The 22,586-nt window shown below is 38.7% G+C and overlaps 3 protein-coding genes across 9 annotated transcripts; 1 reads left to right on the top strand and 2 right to left on the bottom strand.

The window, feature by feature from the left end:
* Window positions 1–217: 217 nt before the first annotated feature.
* LOC108273442 (GRIN2-like protein) lies at window positions 218–7,107 on the bottom strand. Of its 2 annotated transcripts, none has more exons than XM_017482652.3 (2): window positions 6,828–7,107; window positions 218–2,926 (listed from the first exon to the last, which is right to left on the bottom strand). In XM_017482652.3, the coding sequence occupies exon 2, from the start codon at window positions 2,914–2,916 to the stop codon at window positions 1,528–1,530; it is 1,389 nt and encodes a 462-aa protein (XP_017338141.1). In that variant the 5' UTR covers window positions 2,917–2,926; window positions 6,828–7,107; the 3' UTR covers window positions 218–1,527. The 2 variants fall into 2 exon arrangements, with proteins under 2 accessions (XP_017338141.1, XP_017338140.1); XM_017482651.3 differs by having other exon boundaries at window positions 6,667–7,107.
* A 2,250-nt stretch (window positions 7,108–9,357) lies between these two features.
* On the top strand, window positions 9,358–15,635 carry syt15 (synaptotagmin XV). 5 transcript variants are annotated; one of them, XM_017482641.3, is made up of 9 exons: window positions 9,358–9,594; window positions 11,638–11,824; window positions 11,943–12,082; window positions 12,195–12,490; window positions 13,973–14,143; window positions 14,266–14,377; window positions 14,486–14,523; window positions 14,611–14,698; window positions 15,036–15,635. In XM_017482641.3, the coding sequence occupies exons 1-9, from the start codon at window positions 9,588–9,590 to the stop codon at window positions 15,182–15,184; spliced, it is 1,188 nt and encodes a 395-aa protein (XP_017338130.1). In that variant the 5' UTR covers window positions 9,358–9,587; the 3' UTR covers window positions 15,185–15,635. The 5 variants fall into 5 exon arrangements, with proteins under 5 accessions (XP_017338130.1, XP_053541183.1, XP_017338129.1 ...); XM_053685208.1 differs by having other exon boundaries at window positions 14,611–14,691; XM_017482640.3 differs by having other exon boundaries at window positions 9,359–9,594; window positions 14,486–14,691.
* Window positions 15,636–15,774: 139 nt separating this feature from the next.
* si:dkey-21e13.3 (uncharacterized protein LOC100150043 homolog) lies at window positions 15,775–22,184 on the bottom strand. 2 transcript variants are annotated; one of them, XM_017482642.3, is made up of 5 exons: window positions 21,796–22,184; window positions 21,438–21,539; window positions 20,592–20,714; window positions 17,757–17,882; window positions 15,775–16,874 (listed from the first exon to the last, which is right to left on the bottom strand). In XM_017482642.3, exons 1-5 carry the CDS (start codon window positions 21,818–21,820, stop codon window positions 16,396–16,398), a joined length of 855 nt encoding a protein of 284 aa, XP_017338131.1. In that variant the 5' UTR covers window positions 21,821–22,184; the 3' UTR covers window positions 15,775–16,395. The 2 variants fall into 2 exon arrangements, with proteins under 2 accessions (XP_017338131.1, XP_053541184.1); XM_053685209.1 differs by lacking the exons at window positions 21,438–21,539; window positions 21,796–22,184 and having other exon boundaries at window positions 20,592–21,270.
* Window positions 22,185–22,586: the final 402 nt, after the last annotated feature.

Here is a 22,586-nt window from a genome sequence, read left to right on the forward strand (position 1 = left end):
TAGGTGTGTCTTCCAAAATTAAAAATCATAATGAAACTTTGAATAAATTCCTAGTGAGCTTAAAGATTAATTATTAAGGAGGTGCATTATGGAGAAAAGAACTAAGGATCTCAGTAGACATGGTTTCCTGTATTTGTGTTTCTAAGATATTAAGCCACATTCACTGTCCACTTTAATAGGAACACCTGTACACCTGCTCATTTATGCAGTTATCCAATAAGCCAATCATGTGACAGCAGCTCAATGCATAATATCATGCAGATACAGGTGAAGAGCTTCAGTTACTGTTCACATCAAACATCAGAATGGGAGAAAAATGTGATCTATTTGACTTTAACTGTGACATGGTTTTTGGTGCCAGATGGTCTGGATTTAATGTTTCAGAAACTGCTGAACTCCTGGGAATTTCACACACAACAGTCTCTAGAGTTTACACAGAATGGGGCGAAAAACAAAAAAACATTAAGTGAGCGACACTTCTGTGGGTAGAAATGCCTTGCTGATAAACCAGATTGACTTGAGCTGCCAGGAAGGATGTAGTAACTCAAAAAGCACTCTTTACAATCGTGGTGAGCAGAAAAGCATCTCAACATGCTCAACATCTCATCAAACCTTGAGGTGGATGGGCTACAACAGCAGACGATCACATCAGATTCCACGCTTGCCAGCCAAAAACAGGAATCTGAGGCTGTGATGGGCACAGACTCACCACGCCTGTATCTACATTATGTTATGCAATGTGCTGCTGCCACATGATTGGCTTATTGGATAACAGCATAAATGAGCAGGTGTACAGGTTTTCCTATTAAAGTGGACAGTGAGTGTAGAATGTCTTCATTACTTCAAAAACATAATAGTGTTTTTGTATTTTCAAACAGCATTAAAAAATTACCAAAATATCATCACCACCTTACATCTTATCAGTACGATCTTATTTTAGGTTTGAAATGAAGCATGTGCATAATTTAAATCTATACCTGCAAGCAGTTATAATGTAAAGCATAATATATATCATAATCTTATTTGTTCTGTCAAAACACAAATACTAAATTTAATCAACTAATCAAAATCTGTACTTTACAATAAGGTCTTGATTGTGGACTTGTAATTGTAAATCTGAAAATGCCCTTTACTAAAGGCATGTAGGATATATACAACAATACCAAGAGCAATTTGAGAGTTTGTGATATAGCCATTTGCTATATGAAGTTACCAATTTTTTCCCCAAATACATTTACCATGTCTAGATTTGACTCAGGTACAATGTACATGTGTGTATGTTATTTTCAAGTATTGCCTTAAAGTTTTTTCCTGAGTATAGAAGTCCGGAATGTTGCCTCTTCAAATTTTCTCAGAGAATTGATTAGTTCTCTGCTTTAAGAATAATAACTGATTAATAAGTTGGGACTTTAAGGGATGATCAAACACTTATCCTGTCAGGCGCTTGGACTTCATCTACTATATTAATTCAAAAAGTGCTTAAGAGGTAAAGAAGGCAGTTTACATGCTTATAATCTTACAATTTCATTAATCTCCCCAGTCTTCTACAGCAGTGGAACGTGAGCAGCATGCTGGACCACACAGCAATCGTACCATACTTTCACTCTTCCTCTGTCGATTGTTTTGTTGCATTGAGGCACCATTATTCTCTGCAGTTGTTTTTTTCTGGGCAGCAGCAGCTGCTGTTTCTTTGATCTGAAGCTCTAGATGACGCTGGATGGCCAGGCCAAGCTCTTCTGGGTCTACAGCTGCCCCATAGACCTCCCATGTCATTCCCTCCGCATCCCACTCCACCTCCTTTACTGAGATCCTGGTCTCTACATCCTCTCCATCTAGATGTGTGTTTGAACCTGGACGAGATGTCATACTGATCTCAGGGAAAGCATTGGAGAGAGGAGCAATTAGGGAATCTTTTGACATGGTTTGCACACCAACATCTCTGGAGTCCTTTAGAAGTGTCATGGTGCAGGCATCTTTTACTGTCCGATGGCCAAACCCAGACTGTCTATTTTGGTCTAGTCTGAAGTTAGAAATGTTCTTCCCACATGTTTCAGATCCATCGCAGTGACCCACAGTCCGATTGTTTAGTCCCGTCTCACTGACAGAGGACACCAGAGGTGGGAAACCATGCCAAGGTGAATGAAGTAGTGACCTTTCAGGTAAACAAGAACTTCCTGCACAGGCTGGTAGAGGTAATAAATGTCCAGGACAGGGCACAACATAAGTGTTTTTGAAGGAGCCAGCATTCAGTGCATTATTAACACATGCAGACCTGCATGCTGGTAAACGGTGGCTCTCACCTTTAAAGGGACTCTGTGTACAAAGGCGGTCATCCATCCCTGGATGTGCAAGGCTATGTGCATTCTTAAGGCAGAGTCTGGTGCCTAGAGCGGGAGACAACATCCCATAAACCATTTTATTATGGGCTTTCAGATTTTCCTCTGCATGGCATTGGCAACAAGACTCCCTGCTCCCTAAACAGCCCATTCTTAAATCCCTGTGCATGGACGGGGAACATGGTGCACACCTTTCGGCAGTGTATACCTGCTGTGAGTCCTCAGTGATGCTAAAGGGCCGTGTGGCTCTTCTACACCAGATAACAGTCTCTGGAGTGATATTAACACCACCTCTAGCTATACTACGTTCCTCAAGCTCCAAAGAAGAAGGCATGCCAGTGACAGATCCTCCTCTGCTGGCAGGGCTCTGAAGGTAGCCTGCATTGCTGACACTTTTGTGGAGATGTTGCTGGCACCAGGCTAGCTCCATTCGCTGAGTAGGACCACTGGCCATGTCTGAAGAAGTCTTTGATAAAGAGATATTTGTGTGCTCACGATCAACCTCCATCTCTGCTTGGGCAAAACCAAGATGGTTGCTAGAAGGGTAGAGTCCAGATTCAGAGTGTTTTTCCTGTGTCATATTGAAAAACCTATTGGAAAGAAAGGTTTGTTATAACTTGTTACTTGTAGCAATACCAGTTCATTCATTCATCTTCAGAGAGCCAACACTGGGCACAAAGTGTGAGAATGCACCCTAGATGGGGCGCCAGTCCATCACAGGGGACCAGCAATGTCAGCTGATAAAAAAGCTAATACTTTTCTTAATTACCAGCAGATTAAAGATATCAGCAATGACACTTGGACTGCTTTCCCTAAGTAAAATGGGAGTTAGTGGAGCATTAAAGAAAATCAAACATAGGCCACAATTTAAAAATTAAACACACACATACTATACATGTAAGAGAACATTTGTTCAATCAAGGTGTGTTTATGGAACTGTATGTCCTTTGGTTTTTAGAATAAATATAGAAACAAAATTATGTAAAGTTAGATGTGCACTTATTAATTGATCAGATTACATTGGTTAGGCTAAGAACAAGCTAATCTTTAGGACTAGGCACAACATGTGTACTTCTTTTACACACAAACACACACATGGACAGACTCTGTAGACTGACAGTGAGAGTGGGTAGATCAGTATCAAAGGAATTGAAACCAAGTTCAGATATTACGTAGATTAGCTGTGTTTATATCACAGTTCAGTCTCTTGATCACAACTGTGAGTGCACAAACACACACACACACACACACACACACACACACACACACACACACACACACACACACACACACCAGTATCTTGTTTCACTGGTCACATTACCAGTGCAATCTTAAGCACTATGAGTCTGGTGACATTCTTAAGAATACCTTCTTATTGACACATGTCACAAGGGTACATCGCTTGTTCATTCATTTGTTTGTTCTCCTTCCCATTTTCCAGGTGGGGGTTGTAGTGGCAACACGATTAGAAGAGCTTTCTATTCCCAATCACTTATTCAAGCTCCTGGGATCCCCAGATGTTTCCAAGCAGACTATGAGCTGTAATCTCTCTAGCATTGTCCTGGGTCTGCCACGGGACTTGCTGGAGATTTGGACTGCTCACAAATATCTGTTCCTAAATAACTGTTTATAAAACATGGTAAACACTTAATGCTGTAATGCACTATAACACAGATCCTGGTATAGTATGTGTACCACAGGTTATAATGCATTAGAACAAAAAACACTTGATTTTTCTCAAATTGTACTCAGTGTCAGTGTTCACAAAGCAAATTTATGAAGTAAAATCACGTCTAACTGCTGATTCCAAAACAAGTATGGTATCTCACAAAAGGGAGTACACCCCTCACATTTTTTGTAAATATTTGATCATATCTTTTAATGTGACAACACTGAAGAAATGACACTTTGCTACAATGTAAAGTAGTGAGTGTACAGCTTGTGTAACAGTGTGATTTTGCTGTCCCCTCAAAATAACTCACCACACAGACATTAATATCTAAACCGCTGGCAACAAAACTGAGTACACCCCTAAGTGAAAACGTCCAAATTGGGCCCAATTAGCCATTTTCCCTCCCTGGTGTTATGTGACTTGTTAGTGTTACAAGGTCTCAGGTGTGAATGGGGAGCAGGTGTGTTAAATTTGGTCATCGCTCTCACACTCCCTCATACTGGTCACTGGAAGTTCAACATGGCACCTCATGGCAAAGAACTCTCTGAGGATCTGAAAAAAAGAATTGTTGCTCTACATAAAGATGGCCTAGGCTATAAGAAGATTGCCAAGACCCTGACACTGAGCTGCAGCACGGTGGGCAAGACCATACAGTGGTTTAACAGGACAGGTTCCACTCAGAACAGGCCTCGCCATGGTCGACCAAAGAAGTTGAGTGCACGTGCTCAGCGTCATATCCAGAGGTTGTCTTTGGGAAATAGACGTGTGAGTGCTGCCAGCATTGCTGCAGAGGTTGAAGGGGTGTGGGGTCAGCCTGTCAGTGCTCAGACCATACGCAGCACACTGCATCAAATTGGTCTACATGGCTGTCGTCCTAGAAGGAAGCCTCTTCCAAAGATGATGCACAAGAAAGCCCGCAAACAGTTTGCTGAAGACAAGCAGACTAAGGACATGGATTACTGGAACCATGTCCTGTGGTCTGATGAGACCAAGATGACTTGTCAAGCATGGTGGTGGGAGTGTCATGGTCTGAGGCTGCATGAGTGCTGCCGGCACTGGGGAGCTACAGTTCATTGAGGGAACCATGAATGCCAACATGTACTATGACATACTGAAGCAGAGCATGATCAGTATGCAGTATTCCAGCATGATAACGACCCAAAACACCTCAAAGACGACCACTGCCATGCTAAAGAAGCTGAGGGTGAAGGTGATGGACTGGCCAAGCATGTCTCCAGACCTAAACCCTATTGAGCATCTGTGGGGCATCCTCAAACGGAAGGTGGAGGAGCACAAGGTCTCTAACATCCACCAGCTCCGTGATGTCATCATGGAGGAGTGGAAGAGGACTCCAGTGGCAACCTGTGAAGCTCTGGTGAACTCCATGCCCAAGAGGGTTAAGGCAGTGCTGGAAAATAATGGTGGCCAAACAAAATATTGACACTTTGGGCCCATTTTGGAGATTTTCACTTAGGGGTGTACTCACTTTTGTTGCCAGCGGTTTAGACATTAATGGCTGTGTGTTGAGTTATTTTGAGGGGACAGCAAATTCACACTGTTACACAAGCTGTACACTCACTACTTTACATTGTAGCAAAGTGTCATTTCTTCAGTGTTGTCACATTAAAATATATAATCAAATATTTACAAAAATGTAAGGGGTGTACTCACTTTTGTGAGATACTGTATCATACACTGAAATTAAATTAGAATTCACATTAAAAATATGCTTTATAACTAACTTCACTTAAGGCCTGTAATGTCTTGGCACAATACTCAAAATAAAAACAAGAAAAAATATTTGATTCATACTTATATAAAAGACAAAGTTGAGTATAATTACTGCAATGTGTAAATTATATAACGCATTATAATGGGCAGTACACGTAATACAAGGACAAGTACCAGACCTGTGTTATACGGCATTACAACATTAGTGTGCACGCGTGTGTGTGTGTGTGTGTGTGTGTGTGTCTGTGTGTGTGTGTGTGTGTGTGTGTGTGTGTGTGTATATGTATATATATATATATATATATATATATATATATATATATATATATATATATATATATATATATATATATATATATATATATATATATATATATATATATATATATATATATATATATATATATATATAAAAATACTGGATTCATGAGAAGTGTGAATTACTATGACTTTCCTGGTTGAACAGTTTATTGGCATCATAAATCACAAAATTAATTCAATTCTGAGACAAAAGTTTATCACTGGTAATAAACACATGAACTTCTCTAAATCAGTATGTGTGTATTCATAAACATTATTTGCTGATGTTTAATCAGGTAGAACTTAAACAGGAGACGACTCAACTTGTGGAGTCATGAGATTATTTTGTAAACATAAATGCTACCAACATGACTGAACACACTTTATCCATCCAAGGTCCTTATGGAAAGATGTAACAGTTGTCCTTCAGCTAAATCTAAAAATACCATGTTAGATGTTTTATATCAACTCACCACATACCTGCATCATAAAACACATCCTCTGACTGACCTCTAAACCATAAACCTGTCTTCTTAGTCACAGCCTGAACACATAGACTCAAAACACACACATTAGACTAGACTTGCAGATCACAAAAAGAAAATAAGAAAGGTTTCTTCTCCTCACCTTTATTCTTTCCTTCTCCTTTGCATACACTCCTTATTTCCCTTTACCTTCTGTCAAGTCACCCTACAGTCTGTATTTCCAGCTGGTAGCGAAACCCTTGCACAGGTAAATCCACATCCACTCTCCTGTCTCACACACATACACACTTCACATATACACACCTCCCACATTCTGTGGTCCAACTGTCTGGAAAGCTTTCACCTCAGTCTCTCTTTCCCCTCCTCCTTCGTTCCTCTTCTTCTCCTGCGTGCTCTTGAAGAAGTGTACGAAATGTAGTACGAGTGAGTGTAGTGTTGGATTTTCTGCCTGTGAGAGACAAATCCTCGGTAGAGGGAGGAGGACTTGAGGTGGGGATGAGAGGGCGGTGTTCAGGGTGAGGATGGGGGTGGGAGGTCACACTGGAGAGAGTGGAGGAGTCACAGGAAAACACTAGTTTAAGGACAGATGTCAAAGCAAATCAGTCACCCCCCTGTCTTGTCTACAACCACCATCTTTCAGCACACTGTCTTTTCTTCCTTCCTTACTAAATCCAATAGAAATAAGCACAGACAGATGGGTAATACTGCAATGCCTTGTTCATGTGCTACAACCTTCTTTTTTCCCTTTTACTCCTTTATTTATTTTTGCTTTTTCTCTGTCCCTTTCCCACATACCATGCACACACATGCACAGTTGCTGTCTCTTACTCATCCAGTTTCATCCAATCTCTCTTCTCGTTGCTATAGAAACAGCCATGCTCAATGGGAGCCCAATGAATTTTCATTATGACATTTTTAAGGTTGCCGTGGGAACAATGAAACAGCACCTCAGAAAACAGGTTTTGAAAATAGAATGGTGCCTGTCACGAAAACATTATGCTCCACATCATTAATGCCAGAGTGCAAGCATCCTCATGTGCCCAGAGAAGATGAATACCATAAAGCCCTAAATGTGCTTTTAGACATTTATACTGCATGTTTAAGATATTTTTATTTTCCATATCATCAGTCTAATATTGCTACCTTTTTGGGGGAAAAAAACTATTTAACTCTATTTAAAAGCGCCATTTATATGTCTTCCACAAGTCCAAAGATATGTATTGTAGGCTGATTGGCATTTCCAAATTGTCTGTTGTGTCAGATCGTGCCCTACAATGGGTTGGGACCCCGTGCCTCGTGTTCCCAGGGATAGGCTCCAGGCTCCCCCGACCCTGTGTAGGAAAAATGGATGGATGGATAGATGGATGGATCAAACTCCCTATCCTTCAGTCTTATTACTTCAACTGAAGCCTGTGTTTCGATGATTAACATGGATCCTCAGTTTTTCCACAATAACTTTTGGAGTCCATATTAGCTCGATTGCACATGGTCATTAAAGCAAACTGAGGACATCCAAAATATACAAAAGAAATTCTGTCAGACAGTCAGTCCCTCTCTATCAGGTCCAGAGACCTCTGGAAAGAGACCTGTATAGGACCACTTTTTAGGCACTGTGTAAACATACTGGTCACTTCATTAGACACACCTTCCTTGTTAATCCAAATTGTAGGTGCACAGTTACAGGCTATGGCTCCACTTTTTCTATTCACAGTGCATGTCAATGGCCAACATTCTGATGTCAGATTCTGACCACAGGACTGCTTTTAGCAGGAGTTTTGGTGGATGGAGATGGACTCTCAACTCAGCAGTGACAATGAGGTGGTTATAAACCCCAGCAACATTCCTGCACTTAATGAGTACCAGTGAGACGCACACTATCATAGCACTATCACTGCTGTGGTGAAAAAGAGAGTGATCACCCAAGTAGTGAGAAGATGTGGGTTGTGCATAGTAACAGATGGACTGCTGTCAGTAAACAAAGTGCACACACATGGTAGATTTACAGGAAATGTAGGTATAAGGCAGCTGACTATAAGGCAGTGAAAAATAAAGAATACAGTAATTTGTTTCTTACCAGTTTTTTATCAAACGCACTGTGGGAAAAACTGACAAATGCACCGATTAAAATCCTGATAAGTGTTCTACCAGTATCCCCAGATGCCAGAGTTGATCATTAACCTTCCATGAATGTAACTGACTGGCTCAAGCAAGATATTATAGAAGCAGTAACAATGCTGGTCTGCGTGTAATAATTAAACCCTGTATAGGAATAACGGTGTCACTGAGGCATCTTAATGCTATAGTCATTGTATAACATGCCAGTTTTGATATATTACACAATAATACAAATTAATTAGGGTCTAACTGAAAAGGTGGCATGTAAATTCTAACAAGTTTACATTGTGGTAAGATTGCATTAGAAAGTTTGTGCAAGTGTTGGAGTAGTTTTTATAAAATTAAGATAGTTGATATTTAAGGTTAGTATAAATAACAAGATTAATTGACTTGGTTTAGATTGTTCCTGATATATGGAAATCATTTTGTATCACTATTTTGTATGCATTTGAGTCCACAAACTCCAAAGACCTAACTGATTCTGAAATGTGTGGCATTAATGGGCACATGTTTTACCAAAACTTACTTTATGACCTGCTTTGAACAGAATCCTTTCTTTATACTGAGTTGAAGAACATGACAAAAAAACAGTGTGGGTGAGAACACAGCAGATGACACTAATCTACATACAAAATTTTGAGTGCAAGATTAGATTAGAGTGTTCATAGACTGGCCAATTGTTTTATCTTGGTTGGTGTACAGAAAATGCCAGTTTTAGCTTGACTCAAGGCTGGTGTGTAATGTAGCCTCTGGATGTGTGTGTTGATTAACCAAGTAGAGCAGCTTCGGGAACACTGTGGGTGATTAGATTGATTTGTGGCCAGGCTCAGAGACAAGAGAGCTACTGAAGAAATGCATGGAAGTAGCAGAAATATGGGACGATGCAACTCATAACCACACAGAGAGGGATAAAAACAAACTGGAAGTTGGTGGTGGCTTTGGCAATCCATGGCTGGTAAGTAAATATTTGGGAAAGGTTTTATTGCTAATAATATTTTTTTATCTGCTTTTGCATTTTCTCTATAAATATATAAAAATTCACAGTTTCTAGCTACAAAAACACTACTACAAGAGTGAAATAATGGGGCTCACAATCAAAAAAGGGATAAGAACAACCTGGAATAAGGTATTGGCATTGGTCATTCATTACTGCTAAATAAGATAAAGACTTTATCTCTTATATGGGATCACAAATACAACAGGACAGTGTCTGTGAACCTGAACTATTAATGTTAATATTAGGCATTATTTTTTACTGACTTAAAATGAAACATTATTTTAATTCTACTTTGTCGATTTGTCGGATCTTTTATAAAAGCTTGCTAGGCATATCTGTGAGAGATTTGGTAGAAATTTGTGATTTATGTTCGATACTGAAGCAAAAGAAGGTGATTTCTGACATGTCTGTCAAACCCTAAATTTTAAAATAATCTCTGATTGGGTGGTGATAGAATTTTTTTTTTTACTGAACAGTTCTTATATTTACTTGTGATTGTCACAAACCCAATTGTGACCTTATATACGTGAGCAATCCTGTTTGGCTTTTATACCATTATATTTCATACTAAATATCTTTTGGGGATAGGGATTAGGGACTTTACACATCAGTAGTTAGAGAATTAATCAGTATGGATTAGAAACAAGCTTTAACATATTAAATGAGTAACATTCAGAAGTCTGTCTCTGAGTCACTGGTAGCCACTCCAGATATAATGAGTGTCTTACTAACACCATGTGTCTGGTAGTGCAATCTTCAAAGAACAGCAACTGGGTAGTGTCACTGTGACAAAAATAAAGAGACACCACACTCAAAATCATGTTTCTGGCAGTTTCTCCCTCAGTGCATGCATTGAGATGTCTGTTATACAGGTTTTCTGTCTTACCAAAGAAGCCAACAACGATAGCCCAGGCTATTCCCAGAGCAACCAACATCAGAGCACAATGTCAATTTGAAAAGTGGTGGACACTAATGATATCTGGTCATTTTTATTCAAATATTTGAACTTGCAAAAGTATGGTCATTATTGTGCTCTGGTCTCGTTCCCATATGGTACAGTTATGAAATCTTTAGAAGAAATTGTTATTGAGTTTTTGACCATGTAAATTATGTCCAGAACTAAACATGGGGCAGCACTTTCAATACATTTCTGGTACATTTGGTCCTCACTACCAGGAAAGGGTCATTCTCTTTTCTAGAAATTTGGTCAATAGTCACTGTAGTAAGAAGGGCCCAGGTTAGTAGGCAGATACACTGGCTAAACTGGTCAGCTGTTCGTTGCCTTGAGATGTCACATGTTCCTAAAAGTAGAGGCAGTGTCTGTCTCCCGCACTGGCAAGTACAATATGGGGGAAGAGAGTAATTAACAGAAATCCCAGAGCCATATCATCCTGCAGGTCTCACCTGGTTTCCCACTGAAGCTAAACAGGGCTGAGTCTGGCCAGTATCTGAATGGAAGACCTCCTGGGGAAGGTTGCTGCTGGAAGTGGTATTAGGTAGGGCAGCAGGGGGTGTTCACCCTGTGGTCTGTCTGGGGCCTAATACCCCAGTATAGTGACGGGACACTATACTCTAAAAACTGCATGGTCATTTGGATGAGATGTTCTTGACTCTCTGTGTTCATAAAAACATCCTACTTCTCATAAAATGTTCTGGCAAAATTCCCCCATTGGCCCTTATCTTTCATGGCCCCCTAATAATCTCCATCCCTGAATTGGCTACATCACTCTCCTCTCCAGGTGGATGCGACACAGTGATGGTGGTTGAGGAGCCCCCCCCATACAAAGTAAAGCACTTTGAGTGCCTGGAAAAGTGCTATACAAATCTAAGGAATTATTAATTAACACATCAATACTAATAATAAGTATTGTTAGTAATAGTATAATGATAATAAAAAATAATACTAGTAATAGTAAGCATCAGGCTTCTAAATTATAAACCCCATTACACCTAAAGGGACACTGGAAATAAAGCAACAATATTCATCTTCTGTGCCATCAGATCCCATGGTAGCATTGGCCACTGGTCTAGCTGCTGTACTTCTCTTTCTTTTACTGATTGGCCTGACAGCATATCTCTTATGGAAGAAGAGACAGGACCAGAGACGGGACACACAACTGATCAGCACTAACCCAGTTATTCCGCCATGCACACCTGTGTTCCAAACATCACAAGGTAGCAGCTATGGGTGTGTATTTGATCTTACTTTAAACCATCCCAATCACAGTTACGTAGGGAGATGAAAAGTAAAATAAAATATGCCTTAAATTAGAGTGAAGATTTAACTCTGCTCCCATGCATCATAGCTTGGCTGAAGTTCCCTTCTTTCTGCCTCCGAGTTTCAAGAGTTCATCCCATTCAGCAGTGCCTGAAGGGAGGGAGGAAGAGGAGCAATGGGAACAGCACCCACATCTGCATACCCAGCGTGGCTCTCTAACAATAGGCAGTAGGTCATTCTGAGACCTGTGAAGAACAACGTGAGAATGATGTTAATCACTTTATTGTTGGATTTCCTTCTATTCTCATTTCTTTATCTCTCTGACTGTATGTTACTCGAGGCTGGTTCCCACTGGGCAGCCTGAGGCCAGATCTGTACCAGCTTCCCGAAGAGCCAAGTGAGTGGGCACAGCCCAGTGGCTCCACTGTACGCCTGTGTTTTGCTGTGCAGTATCAGCATGAACAAGAGCAGCTGGTGGTCTCCCTGCTCCAAGCTGCCAACTTGCCGGCCCAATGCCAAAGCAATGCCACACTGGTCAAACTACAGCTCTTGCCATCTGAAGACAGACACCTCCGTCAGGCCAAGGCCCGGTCCAAAGGCATCCAACCACAATTCAATGACACCTTTGTGTTTCAGGTATATCAGGAGATGAGTATTCTGTGTCTTGAGTTGCTTTAAAGGAACACTCCAGAGTTTTTTTATTTAATTAATCTCTATCCATTGCATTTGAAGCACATGGGCAATTACTATAGACAGTAATTTGAATACATAGCAATATAAGACAAATTTAAAACTACAACTGTTATAAAACAAATGTGTTAGGATGGGACAGATATGAATGAATGCTTTATCAAACTGGTGTGTGCATTGATTCATCCAGCTATTCAACACTGAAGCAACTGAGTAAATGTTTTGTAGTAACTGTGATTAGGTGGAAAACTGAAGCACTTCTGTGTTTACTTTGAGCTATATTGACTTCTTTGTTAACGCATAACTACAAATTCTTCTTTAGTTCTTCTTTATTTTTATTTTTTTTAACTTAGGGAGATTAGACTGACGAACACTATGAACAAAATGTGTCTTTTTTACTCCTGGAGCAATTGTCCATAGACTTATACTGAATGAAACCCATAACAAGAATAGATTTTTCGATCTTTTCTTAGTACAGAGAAATATGTTGAAATTATTGTCTGTATAGGATATTTAGGAATAGGTAGGAAAACAATGGAATATCAATAACAATTTTAGATATCTATTAGTCATTAGTGTTATATTAAAGGTCATGACAGCAAGATGTATGATACCCCATGTTAATCAAGGAAATCAAAATCCCAAGGAAACCTTGTGAGACGTAACAGTTCAATATTACTGCCACCAACTAACTACAATAAAATTTAAAACTGGCATGTGATTATGATTAGCTCAAGACTCAACATTAACTTATGAATCATTTGGAAGTCATATCTATATAATGTCTACTTTTACAAATGTTTAATGATTTATATCTATACAGTCATGTGAAAAAATAAGTACACCCCATGGAAATTGTTGCATTTTTTGTCATATTTGGACAAGCAAACATTTGATTACCTATATTATTATTATTATTATTATTATTATTATTATTATTATTATTATTATATTATATTAATGAAGTTGATATACTTGAACAAAACCACAAGGAAAATGAGCTTTTTCAATCATTTATATATAACTGAATTAATGATTGAAGATTTGAAGGTGTGATAAATGAAGGGATGTACTGATCTTTTTTTTAGGTCAATTTAAATTGTGAAAATTTAAATTGTAAATTTTACAAAATGTCAATTTTATGAGTCATTTGATAGTGTATCAACTTTATTAATAGGCACTGTTTCAAAAGGGATCAAATGTTTGCTTGTCCATATATATATATATATATATATATATATATATATACACACACACACACACACACACACACACACACACACACATATATGTACATATACACACACCCACACAGACACACACACACACACACACACACACACACACATATATATATATATATATATATATATATATAAACATAGCCGATGTGTAAAGAGAAACTGTTTAATTGTACTGTATATTAAGGTGTCTAATAACAATGTGGACCAGTTCACTCTGCGCATGAGTTTGTACAGTGTGGACAGACTGAAGAAGCACCACCTGGTGGGCCATGTTCTGTTCCCTCTCAGACACTCTGAACTGCGAGAGGCGGCGGGCAAAGTCCTGTGGAGAGACCTTGAGACGGAGAGTGATCTGGTAGTCAAGAGCCAATGTTTACATGCAATATTTGTCTTTCCTTCTTATCTTATTTAAGATTTGGGCTGCTAAATTGTGTAGACTGAAGTTTTTGTGCCATACTGTTCTATGTTAATATGCAGCCCCTTTCAAAACACGGCAATATCCAAGTGTCTCTGAACTACAGCCAGTCTCTACAGCGCCTCACTGTGGTTGTGCTTAGAGCCCAAGGACTTCAGTGTCCCAGCAATGCTGGTGAGATGCAGTAATGTCAATTATTCAATAGAACTTACATTTAGAACAATATCATCATATACATTTCATTCTTTGTGCAAATGTTTCACCAGTAAATGGCTTGGACAGATGTCTCTGTCCAGGTTTCTCTGCAGATACACACTCAGGTAGTGAAAACAAAGCGGACACCAGTAACCAGAGGCAGTAACCCAACTTTTAATGAGAAGCTGACATTCAGGCTTCTCCCTCTGCAGCTAGATGCAGCCTGCCTGAGCCTGGAAGTTCAGCAGTTACCGCCTGAAGAGCCTGCTGAAGTGCCAAGCACCAGGACCAAGGTACCAAGTAAGTCATGATGTCACTCCATGCTTGGTTGTGGCACTGTTCTTCCTCTAACTATTCTGAATTTGTTTCTAGTCAACTGGTGAAAACATAATTTGACAAGACTTATATTATTTCAGCCGATTCATACATTTTGGGCCCTATTTAACAGTTAAAGTAATATAATTAAATGAATGTCACACCAATTAAATAAATGTAAATAAGATAAGATAATGATAAGATAATACTTTATTAAACCCCAGATGGAGAAATTGGGATGTTATTATAAGTATTATATACCATAAAGTACAGAGCCTGTGTTTTAATCAAGTCAATCTCTTTCATTTCAACCTCCCCACAGTATCACTTGGACTCGTGGTCATTGGGCCGTTTATGTATGCCAGAGGCAGGGAGCTGGAGCATTGGAATGAGATGATCAGTAAATCACAGGAGCTGGTCAAGCAGTGGCATGGACTGGGAGCAGCTAACAATACTCATAGATCAACCTGAACAACACCACACCCTGAAGTTCTCTTCAGGAAAAAGGACAACATTCTCTTAAAATATTTCATATATTTAACCTTAAATATTTCACAGTGGTCATAAACAAATGGTAAGAGAATTGTAATAATAAGAGAAGTAGAAGCTGACAAGTTGGAAAAGCTATAGCAGAAGTGACTTAAGAAACATACTTGCATGTCAGTTCTGAAATGTCATATATAACACATAAGAAAGGTCATACTTAAAAAAATTAAGAAATGTCATGCTTAACACATAAAAAAGCTAGATTTCTGATTATTATATATACATTTTTCAGATATGTGTTCAAAACCACAAAGGTTACATAATGGTAGAATGGGGGGCTGCATTTTATTTCTGTAATCATTTGACATATTGATGAAATAGAAGTGAATTTGCCTGTAACCTCTGGCCATATTATGATGAAGAAAACCAGTTACGATTTTTGTCCAGTTTTTTTTTTCAGTCACGCTTCAGAATTTGCATTAAATAATGAAACAAAAGGCTCTGAAAGCAGTGCATTCACACAACACGGTTAGTTTTTAAATACACGAATACTTTTTGTAAATACAAAAAAGTGAATTTGGTTAAGTCTCTGACTGCAGTTGATCATGGAATCCTGTAGTGTAAATCCTCTTAGATACAGACAGACTGATGCAAACAACAGATTGCGCCTCAATCACTTCTTATGCTTAGTGCAAGCAAAAAAAAACAACAAAAAAAACAAATAGACACCTTAATGTGTCAGGATACCTCAACATGCAACAAAATGAGCAGTGAACAGTCTGTCAACTCTCGACTTTGCATATATTATATACTAAGTACTATATATAAGCATATCATTTTTCCCTACTTACATAGGGAGACCTAATGGTATAGTTTTTGATTTCAGTGAAAGTTAGCTGATTTGAAACTAGTCAAATTCATACAAATACACAGTTACCTAGGTTAAAATGCTTTCTGAATTGACAGGAAACATGACTGACAAGCAGATAGAGGTGTCTCCTTATCCTGGTTGTTTGGATGCTGGTGGTCAACATCTTTTTCTCGTTATTTTTTCCTCCATCGTCTATTTCACCAAATATTCTTGCTTAAAGTCAGCAACAGTTTTAAGTTTTTCAACAATTGATCAATTTGTTTCCTCAAGTAAACACTTGAGCTAATATTTTTCCTCAAACTCATACCTGAGATGTCATCTATCCTCACAAGAAAGTGTGAAACACTGCAGTCTTCAGACGACTCCTGTTCTTCGGAATGTTCCTGACAGAGTACTTTATAAACTTGTAGAGCTTGGGGAAAAAGCCCAAGCATGTGAAACTTAGCAGACGCCATCCAGTCTGCCGTCTGTTGTGCTCCTTCCACAAGAGAGTGGAGCATTTCTGAACCACTTCCACTCTTACTGAGTACTGCCCCTGAGACCACTGGTTTAACTGGACCACAGTCGCTGTTGACACAAAGCCAAATGAGTGCTGCAAGGTGCCATGGAACACATGCACTTCCTCGTCAAAATGGCCTCTCCTCTCCCAAACAAGTGTAGAGCCATCCTCTTCACCCATATCAGCCAGATTACACAGAGCCAGCAGACAGGAACTCAGCAAGGCCTCATTCTCACAATACTGCAGCAGCACAGACACCAGTCTGGGGACAGCTCCCAGTCTCATCAGCCTATTCTGCTGCAGATCTGCACAGTAATCAAACACCAGTCAAGGACCAGGGCCTGTCTGCTCAAGAACTACAATGCAGTGGTCAAAATAATTATGAGGTTGATAATAATAATAAAAAAAATATGGGCTCATATTGCATTGATAAAATACAGGAGTACTCAATCATTTTGCACCCAGGGACACATATGAATTTTTTTCACAGTTTCAAGTGAACTATTTAAACATTAATATTATTAAGCAAATATGTGCCATTGGGTTTATTTAGTGGAGCTTTCCCCCAAAAGTACCCAAACCAGTTCCACTATGTTACAATAATTAAAACATTACTGTTAACATATAAACAACACTTTTCCTAGTTTTATTCAAACTAAAACAGGTGTTAACATCATTGATGTGTGTTTTAAGTTCAATATTATTAATCTTAGATAATTATTCAGTTCTATCTTCCTAATGCATATAATTCAGTAACTTATTAATTATTTAGCAACTACAGTGAAACTAAACAGGAAAAGTATCTAGTTATAGCAGGGAGGAGTATAAGTACAGAAATTGTGAGACTGTTGTTGTGACTGGCATAATTTGAAACTTATTCGATTCACTCAATCAGTCGTATACGCTTATGACAACAAAATAATTAAAAACAGCTAAAACAATAGTAGTTTAAGCAAGTTACAAAATGGCATATTCCAAGCCTTACTTTAGTGCCTTAATGAAGTACATTTCATGCAACAGGAAATGCTTGAATGAGCTTGATGAAGTAAAATAGCATTGATATCTATAACTCATCAACAGTGTCTAAAATTTGTGGTAAGAAAAGACTTTCGTTTCTCTCAAATTAAAATGAAAGAGACTTTATATTTGTAGTCAAGAACACTGTTCAGATCACCGAGTTCACTCACTGCTGTCACAACAGATTCTCCCCATGGCTCGGCTAGCATGCAGCAGTAGCTCCTGGTTCTCACTGAGCAACAGAGTCATAAGAGCAGATAAAATTCCAGTCTCAAAACAGCTGTCTCTGAAGGGAGCTGAGAGAATACACCACAGAATAAAAAAGTATTAGTACCCATCAAGGAACTAAAGGAATAATCTAGTGGGTCCCCCCCAACCTAATCCAAACCTATCCATCACATCCGCAGCATATCACAGACAATCATTTTGGAATGAAAAAGAAAAAGTTTAAATTCACATATAATAGAAATCGAAGGGCATTGTAAAGGTATCAATCAAATGTTATACAAAACACAGAGTTTTGTAGGATTTTTGTAAATTGTAAGTCAAATACAGTCCCCTCCAATAAAATTGGAACAGCAAGGCCAAATTGTCCAATTCTTCTGTTTTTGCTATACACTGCAGAAGCTTAGGTTTGAGATCAAAAGCTGAATATGAGATGACAGATCAGAATTTCAGCTTTCATTTCCTGATATTTTAACATAGATGTAAATTTTAGTGGATGACCACCCAATTTTAACGTGACCAAAAGTATTTGAACAGATTGTTTTAAAGTAAATTAAAGTAAACGACACTTAATATTTGGTTGCATGTCCTTTGCTTGCAATAACTTCAGCATGCTGGTGACTCATTGACATCACCAAACGGTTACATTCTTCTTTTGTGATTTTTTCCAGGTTTGTACCGCAGCCTCTTTCAGTTGTTGTTTGTTTGGGGTGGGGGGTGGGGGTGTATTCATTCAGTCTCCTCTTCAGGAGATGAACTGCTGCTCAATTGGGTTAAAGTCTGGTGATTGACTTGGCCAGTCTAAAACCTTCCACTTTTTCCCCTGATGAAGTCTTTTGTTGTTTGGCAGTGTACATTGTATTGCACATGATAAAATAGCTCCCAATTAGATTGAATACATTTCTCAGTAATTTGGCAGACAAAATGTTTCTGTAGACTTCTGAATTAATTCTGCTGTTACCATCCTGAGTTACATCATCAATAAAGATTAGTGAGCCTGTTCCAGAAGCAACCATGAAAGCAGAAGCCACGACACTACCTCCACCATGCTTGACCGATGAGCTTGTATGTTTTGGATCATGGGCAGATCCCTTCTTTCTCTACACTTTTGCCTTTCCATCACTTTGGTAGAGGTTCATCTTGGTTCCAGAACTTTTGTCACTCATCTCTGTATTTCTTTATTTGTTCCAATCTGGTTTTCTGACTCTTACTGCTGATGAGTGGTTTGCATCTTGTGGCATGGTCTCTATATTTCTGCTCTCAAAGTTGTCTTCAAGTGGTGGATTGTGATACCTTCACCCCTGCCCAGTGTAGGTTGTTGGTGATGTCACTGATTGCTGTTTTGGGTTCTTCTTCACAGCCCTCACAATGTTTCTGTCATCAACTGTTGATGACAGAAACATTGTTGTTTTCTTTGGCCAAATGGTTCAATGTCTTTTTTGTCAGTACACTGATGGTTTCTTTCTTTTTCATAACATTCCAAATTGTTGTATTGGGTATGCCCAATGCTCTGATAGATTTTCGGATCAATTTTCCCATAGACCACTCTCTGATCTTTATTTAGGTTTCTATTTTTAACAACAAATGCAGTCTACACAGGCAAAACCCAGTGCTCAAAATCAAAAGTAGACATCCGGAGCCATTAATTGTTTAAACAATCAATCTAACAGGACACACCTGAGCAACATCTGTGAGACACCTGTTCCAATAATTTTGATCACTTGAAAAATGTGTGGGTTAAAACAAAAGATGCCATACTCTAAGTTGTTTAACGCATCTAGATTTAAATATCAGGAACTGGAAACTGAAATTCTGATCTATAGTCTCATATTCATCTTTTGATCTCAAACCCACATATCTTCAGTGTACAGAAAAAAAACTAAAGAATTAGCCTTGCCATTCCAATACTGTCGGAGTAGAATGTATATTTATAAATAAGCGTGATATCTGGATAATGTGTATTAAATGAGGGGACTACTTCTTTTTTTTTTTTTTACAGGAAAGAATGAGTGGTTGTGTAATACCAAAAGAAACATGTAAAGACATTGTTACCCCAGTTTCAGCATGATTACCCCTGTCTTCCACAGAACTTCCAGGAGAGCATGTGTAACTGGATTTACTTGCTCCAGTGTTCAAAAGTGGAATAAAACTGATTAAGAACTCCTTTAGTATGAGTTACCTCTGTCTCTTAATTTGTGTTATATTGTATTATTTGTTACACACTTATTGATGGAATTCATCAACAGCCCTTAAACTTCCATTACAAGTGGGTTGCTAGCAAACATTGCCTTTGCTATGGTTACCAAACATATACAACATATGCAGTAGATAGAAATTATGTTGAAATTCATCAAGCAAGAATGGAAGAATTAGTAATGATGGACAGTCTGTAGTGCAAATCGCTTCAACGCTGTGAGAACATTTTTTAATAACCATAATTATGCAGTCTGCTAGTGACTCATTTGTTCAGACAGAAAGGGGAGGTTCATACTATTACCTGGGTGCCAGTACAGAGACGAATATTGATCTATGTCTTCTTTGTATTTTGAGAAATGATGGGTCAAATCAAGCCATGCTAGAGGTTTGACTGGAACGTACAGCAGAGCATTCCCTTTGGGCCTCTATCATGGCATGATTTTAGCAGGGCAGGAGTATGACAATCAACTGCAGTAAATAATATAATCGGCTAATTTCCCTGCAGTTTATACAACATTTCTTGTTACACCTACTGTATCACATTCCAAATATGCACATGTCTGAAGCACTGGTTCTATGCTCACCCTCCCTGGAGAGCTCAGCCACCAGTCTGGCTGTGAGTATAGTGAGGGCACTTTTTCTCCTCAAGGCCTGAGCCAGGACTGGCAGAATGCCACTCTCTACCACCTGCTCAGCTATGCTGCTCTCTGACAGGGAAGAGTGCACACACACACACACACACACACACACACACACACGCGCGCACACAGACACACACCCACACACATGCACGCACATGCACACACACACACTCTTAATGAGTAAAACTCCAAGGATTATCATGACCAACAGATTTCATTAGGTTTTCTACACCAACACAAATTAACAAGTTTAGTCATAAACTATGTACCTTTAAAACATATCAATCCTGTCAAACTATTCACACTTAACCTGAACAAACAGGGGAAATTAATGACATGGCTGGATCATGTTTACACAGGTGCTGTCGTCGCCAACAGCTGGCCAACTGGTCGTTTGAGTGCTAATCAGTCCTGTCACTCAATGCCTTGAGCAGACACAAATGCAGATTAAAGTGTCTCTTTGCTTTCCACATATGTCATAACTCCACTTTTAGCCTCTTGCACAGCCATTATACACCCAGTATGGTTCAGAGGATATGTAAATAACAACGTTCACATTTCAGCAATATGTCCTTTGGAAATGCAGCAAATAAATATTTACATTCCCCCTCCATGTTTGAAGTTAACAAGCCATGAAAGACATTATATATATATATATATATATATATATATATATATATATATATATATATATATATATATATATATATATATATATAGATGGATAGATAGATAGATAGATAATGTCTTTATTTATTTATTTATTTATTTATATAAAGGGTCACCCACGCTTTACTGCTGCAGTCAGCAGTGTTTCTATGTGAGGTTCAAGTTCCTCCACAACCAGCTCTGTGGTCACACTGATAGCACCCAAAGCAATACTGATTGAATCTGGAGGAAAGAAACCGACAAAATCAGGCAAAAAATATACTCAGAAATATTAACATACACCAAGTTAAATAGAGCAGTTTATATGACTCAACTATATACTGAATCAAATACGTCATAATCTGTAAGTGGAAACATAGGCCTCTGACACCTTTATATGATATAAATACGAAATATTAAGCCATTAGTAGTGCAAATTCTATCTAATTTCGTTTTATGTTTGTACATCCTGCAGATTGTTAACAATTATTTTACTCACCCATGCTGTGCTGGGAAGAGGGCATCTAACAGTCCTCCTGTCCATGTGTGTATAACAGAGTCTCAGCATGGGCCCTGGTCTGTGCTACACACAACATTCAGGCATTCTGATCTCAGACCTTATTCTCAGTCTTCTCATTAACAAGAAGTAGTTCTGATGAACAAATTTATCCTGGAATAACTAGTCCTGCCACCCTGTTTTCCTGTGTATGAGCTGTTCTGTTTTTTTCCATGTGGTTTCTTTTCTCAATCCCTCCTCACCCCCTGCTGTAATACACTCCAAATCCTAAATCTCCTTAAAGCTTCTTGCCTGATAAGTAGTCACTATGTTACTACAACGCAATACACAGTGAATGGTCAGAAAACAAGTTCATCTTTAAATTTGCAAGTTTAAAATACTCTAATGTTGTGCAGACTCATTTGCATATAAACACACGTAAACAATGAACAGCCATAACATTAAATCCACTGACAGGTGACATAAATAACATCTTGTTACAGTGGCACCTGCCAAGGGGAGGGATATATTAGGCAGAAAGTGAACAGTCAGTTCTTGAAGTTGATGTGTTTGAAGCAGGAAAAATGGGCAAGTGTAAGGATCTGAGTGACTTTGACAAGGGCCAAACTGTGATGGCTAGACAGTCAGAGCATATCCAAACATGTAGGTCTTGTGTGGTGTTACCAGTATGCAGTGGTTAGTACCTACCAAAAGTGATTGATGGAACAGAACTGGACCATGAAGCAATGGAAGAAGGTGGCCTAGTCTGATGAATGTTTGTCTTTTACATCATG

The sequence above is a fragment of the Ictalurus punctatus genome, chromosome 13, assembly GCF_001660625.3.
Source record: "Ictalurus punctatus breed USDA103 chromosome 13, Coco_2.0, whole genome shotgun sequence".
Taxonomy (NCBI): domain Eukaryota; kingdom Metazoa; phylum Chordata; class Actinopteri; order Siluriformes; family Ictaluridae; genus Ictalurus; species Ictalurus punctatus.

Bases quoted from the DNA above. Each gene is read 5' to 3' on its own strand.
- si:dkey-21e13.3 (XM_053685209.1), bottom strand. From the start codon at position 20,850: ATGATAATCCTTGGAGTTTTACTCATTAAGAGTGTGTGTGTGTGCATG. The intron at 17,883-20,591 runs GTGAGCATAGAA...GTATTCTCTCAG, and splicing joins GGCTGAGCTCTCCAGGGAGG to CTCCCTTCAGAGACAGCTGT. The intron at 16,875-17,756 runs GTGAGTGAACTC...ATTACTGTGCAG, and splicing joins GAGAATCTGTTGTGACAGCA to ATCTGCAGCAGAATAGGCTG.
- LOC108273442 (XM_017482652.3), bottom strand. From the start codon at position 2,916: ATGACACAGGAAAAACACTCTGAATCTGGACTCTACCCTTCTAGCAAC.
- syt15 (XM_017482637.3), top strand. The intron at 12,083-12,194 runs GTAGGTCATTCT...ATGTTACTCGAG, and splicing joins TGGCTCTCTAACAATAGGCA to GCTGGTTCCCACTGGGCAGC. The intron at 12,491-13,972 runs GTATATCAGGAG...CTGTATATTAAG, and splicing joins ATGACACCTTTGTGTTTCAG to GTGTCTAATAACAATGTGGA.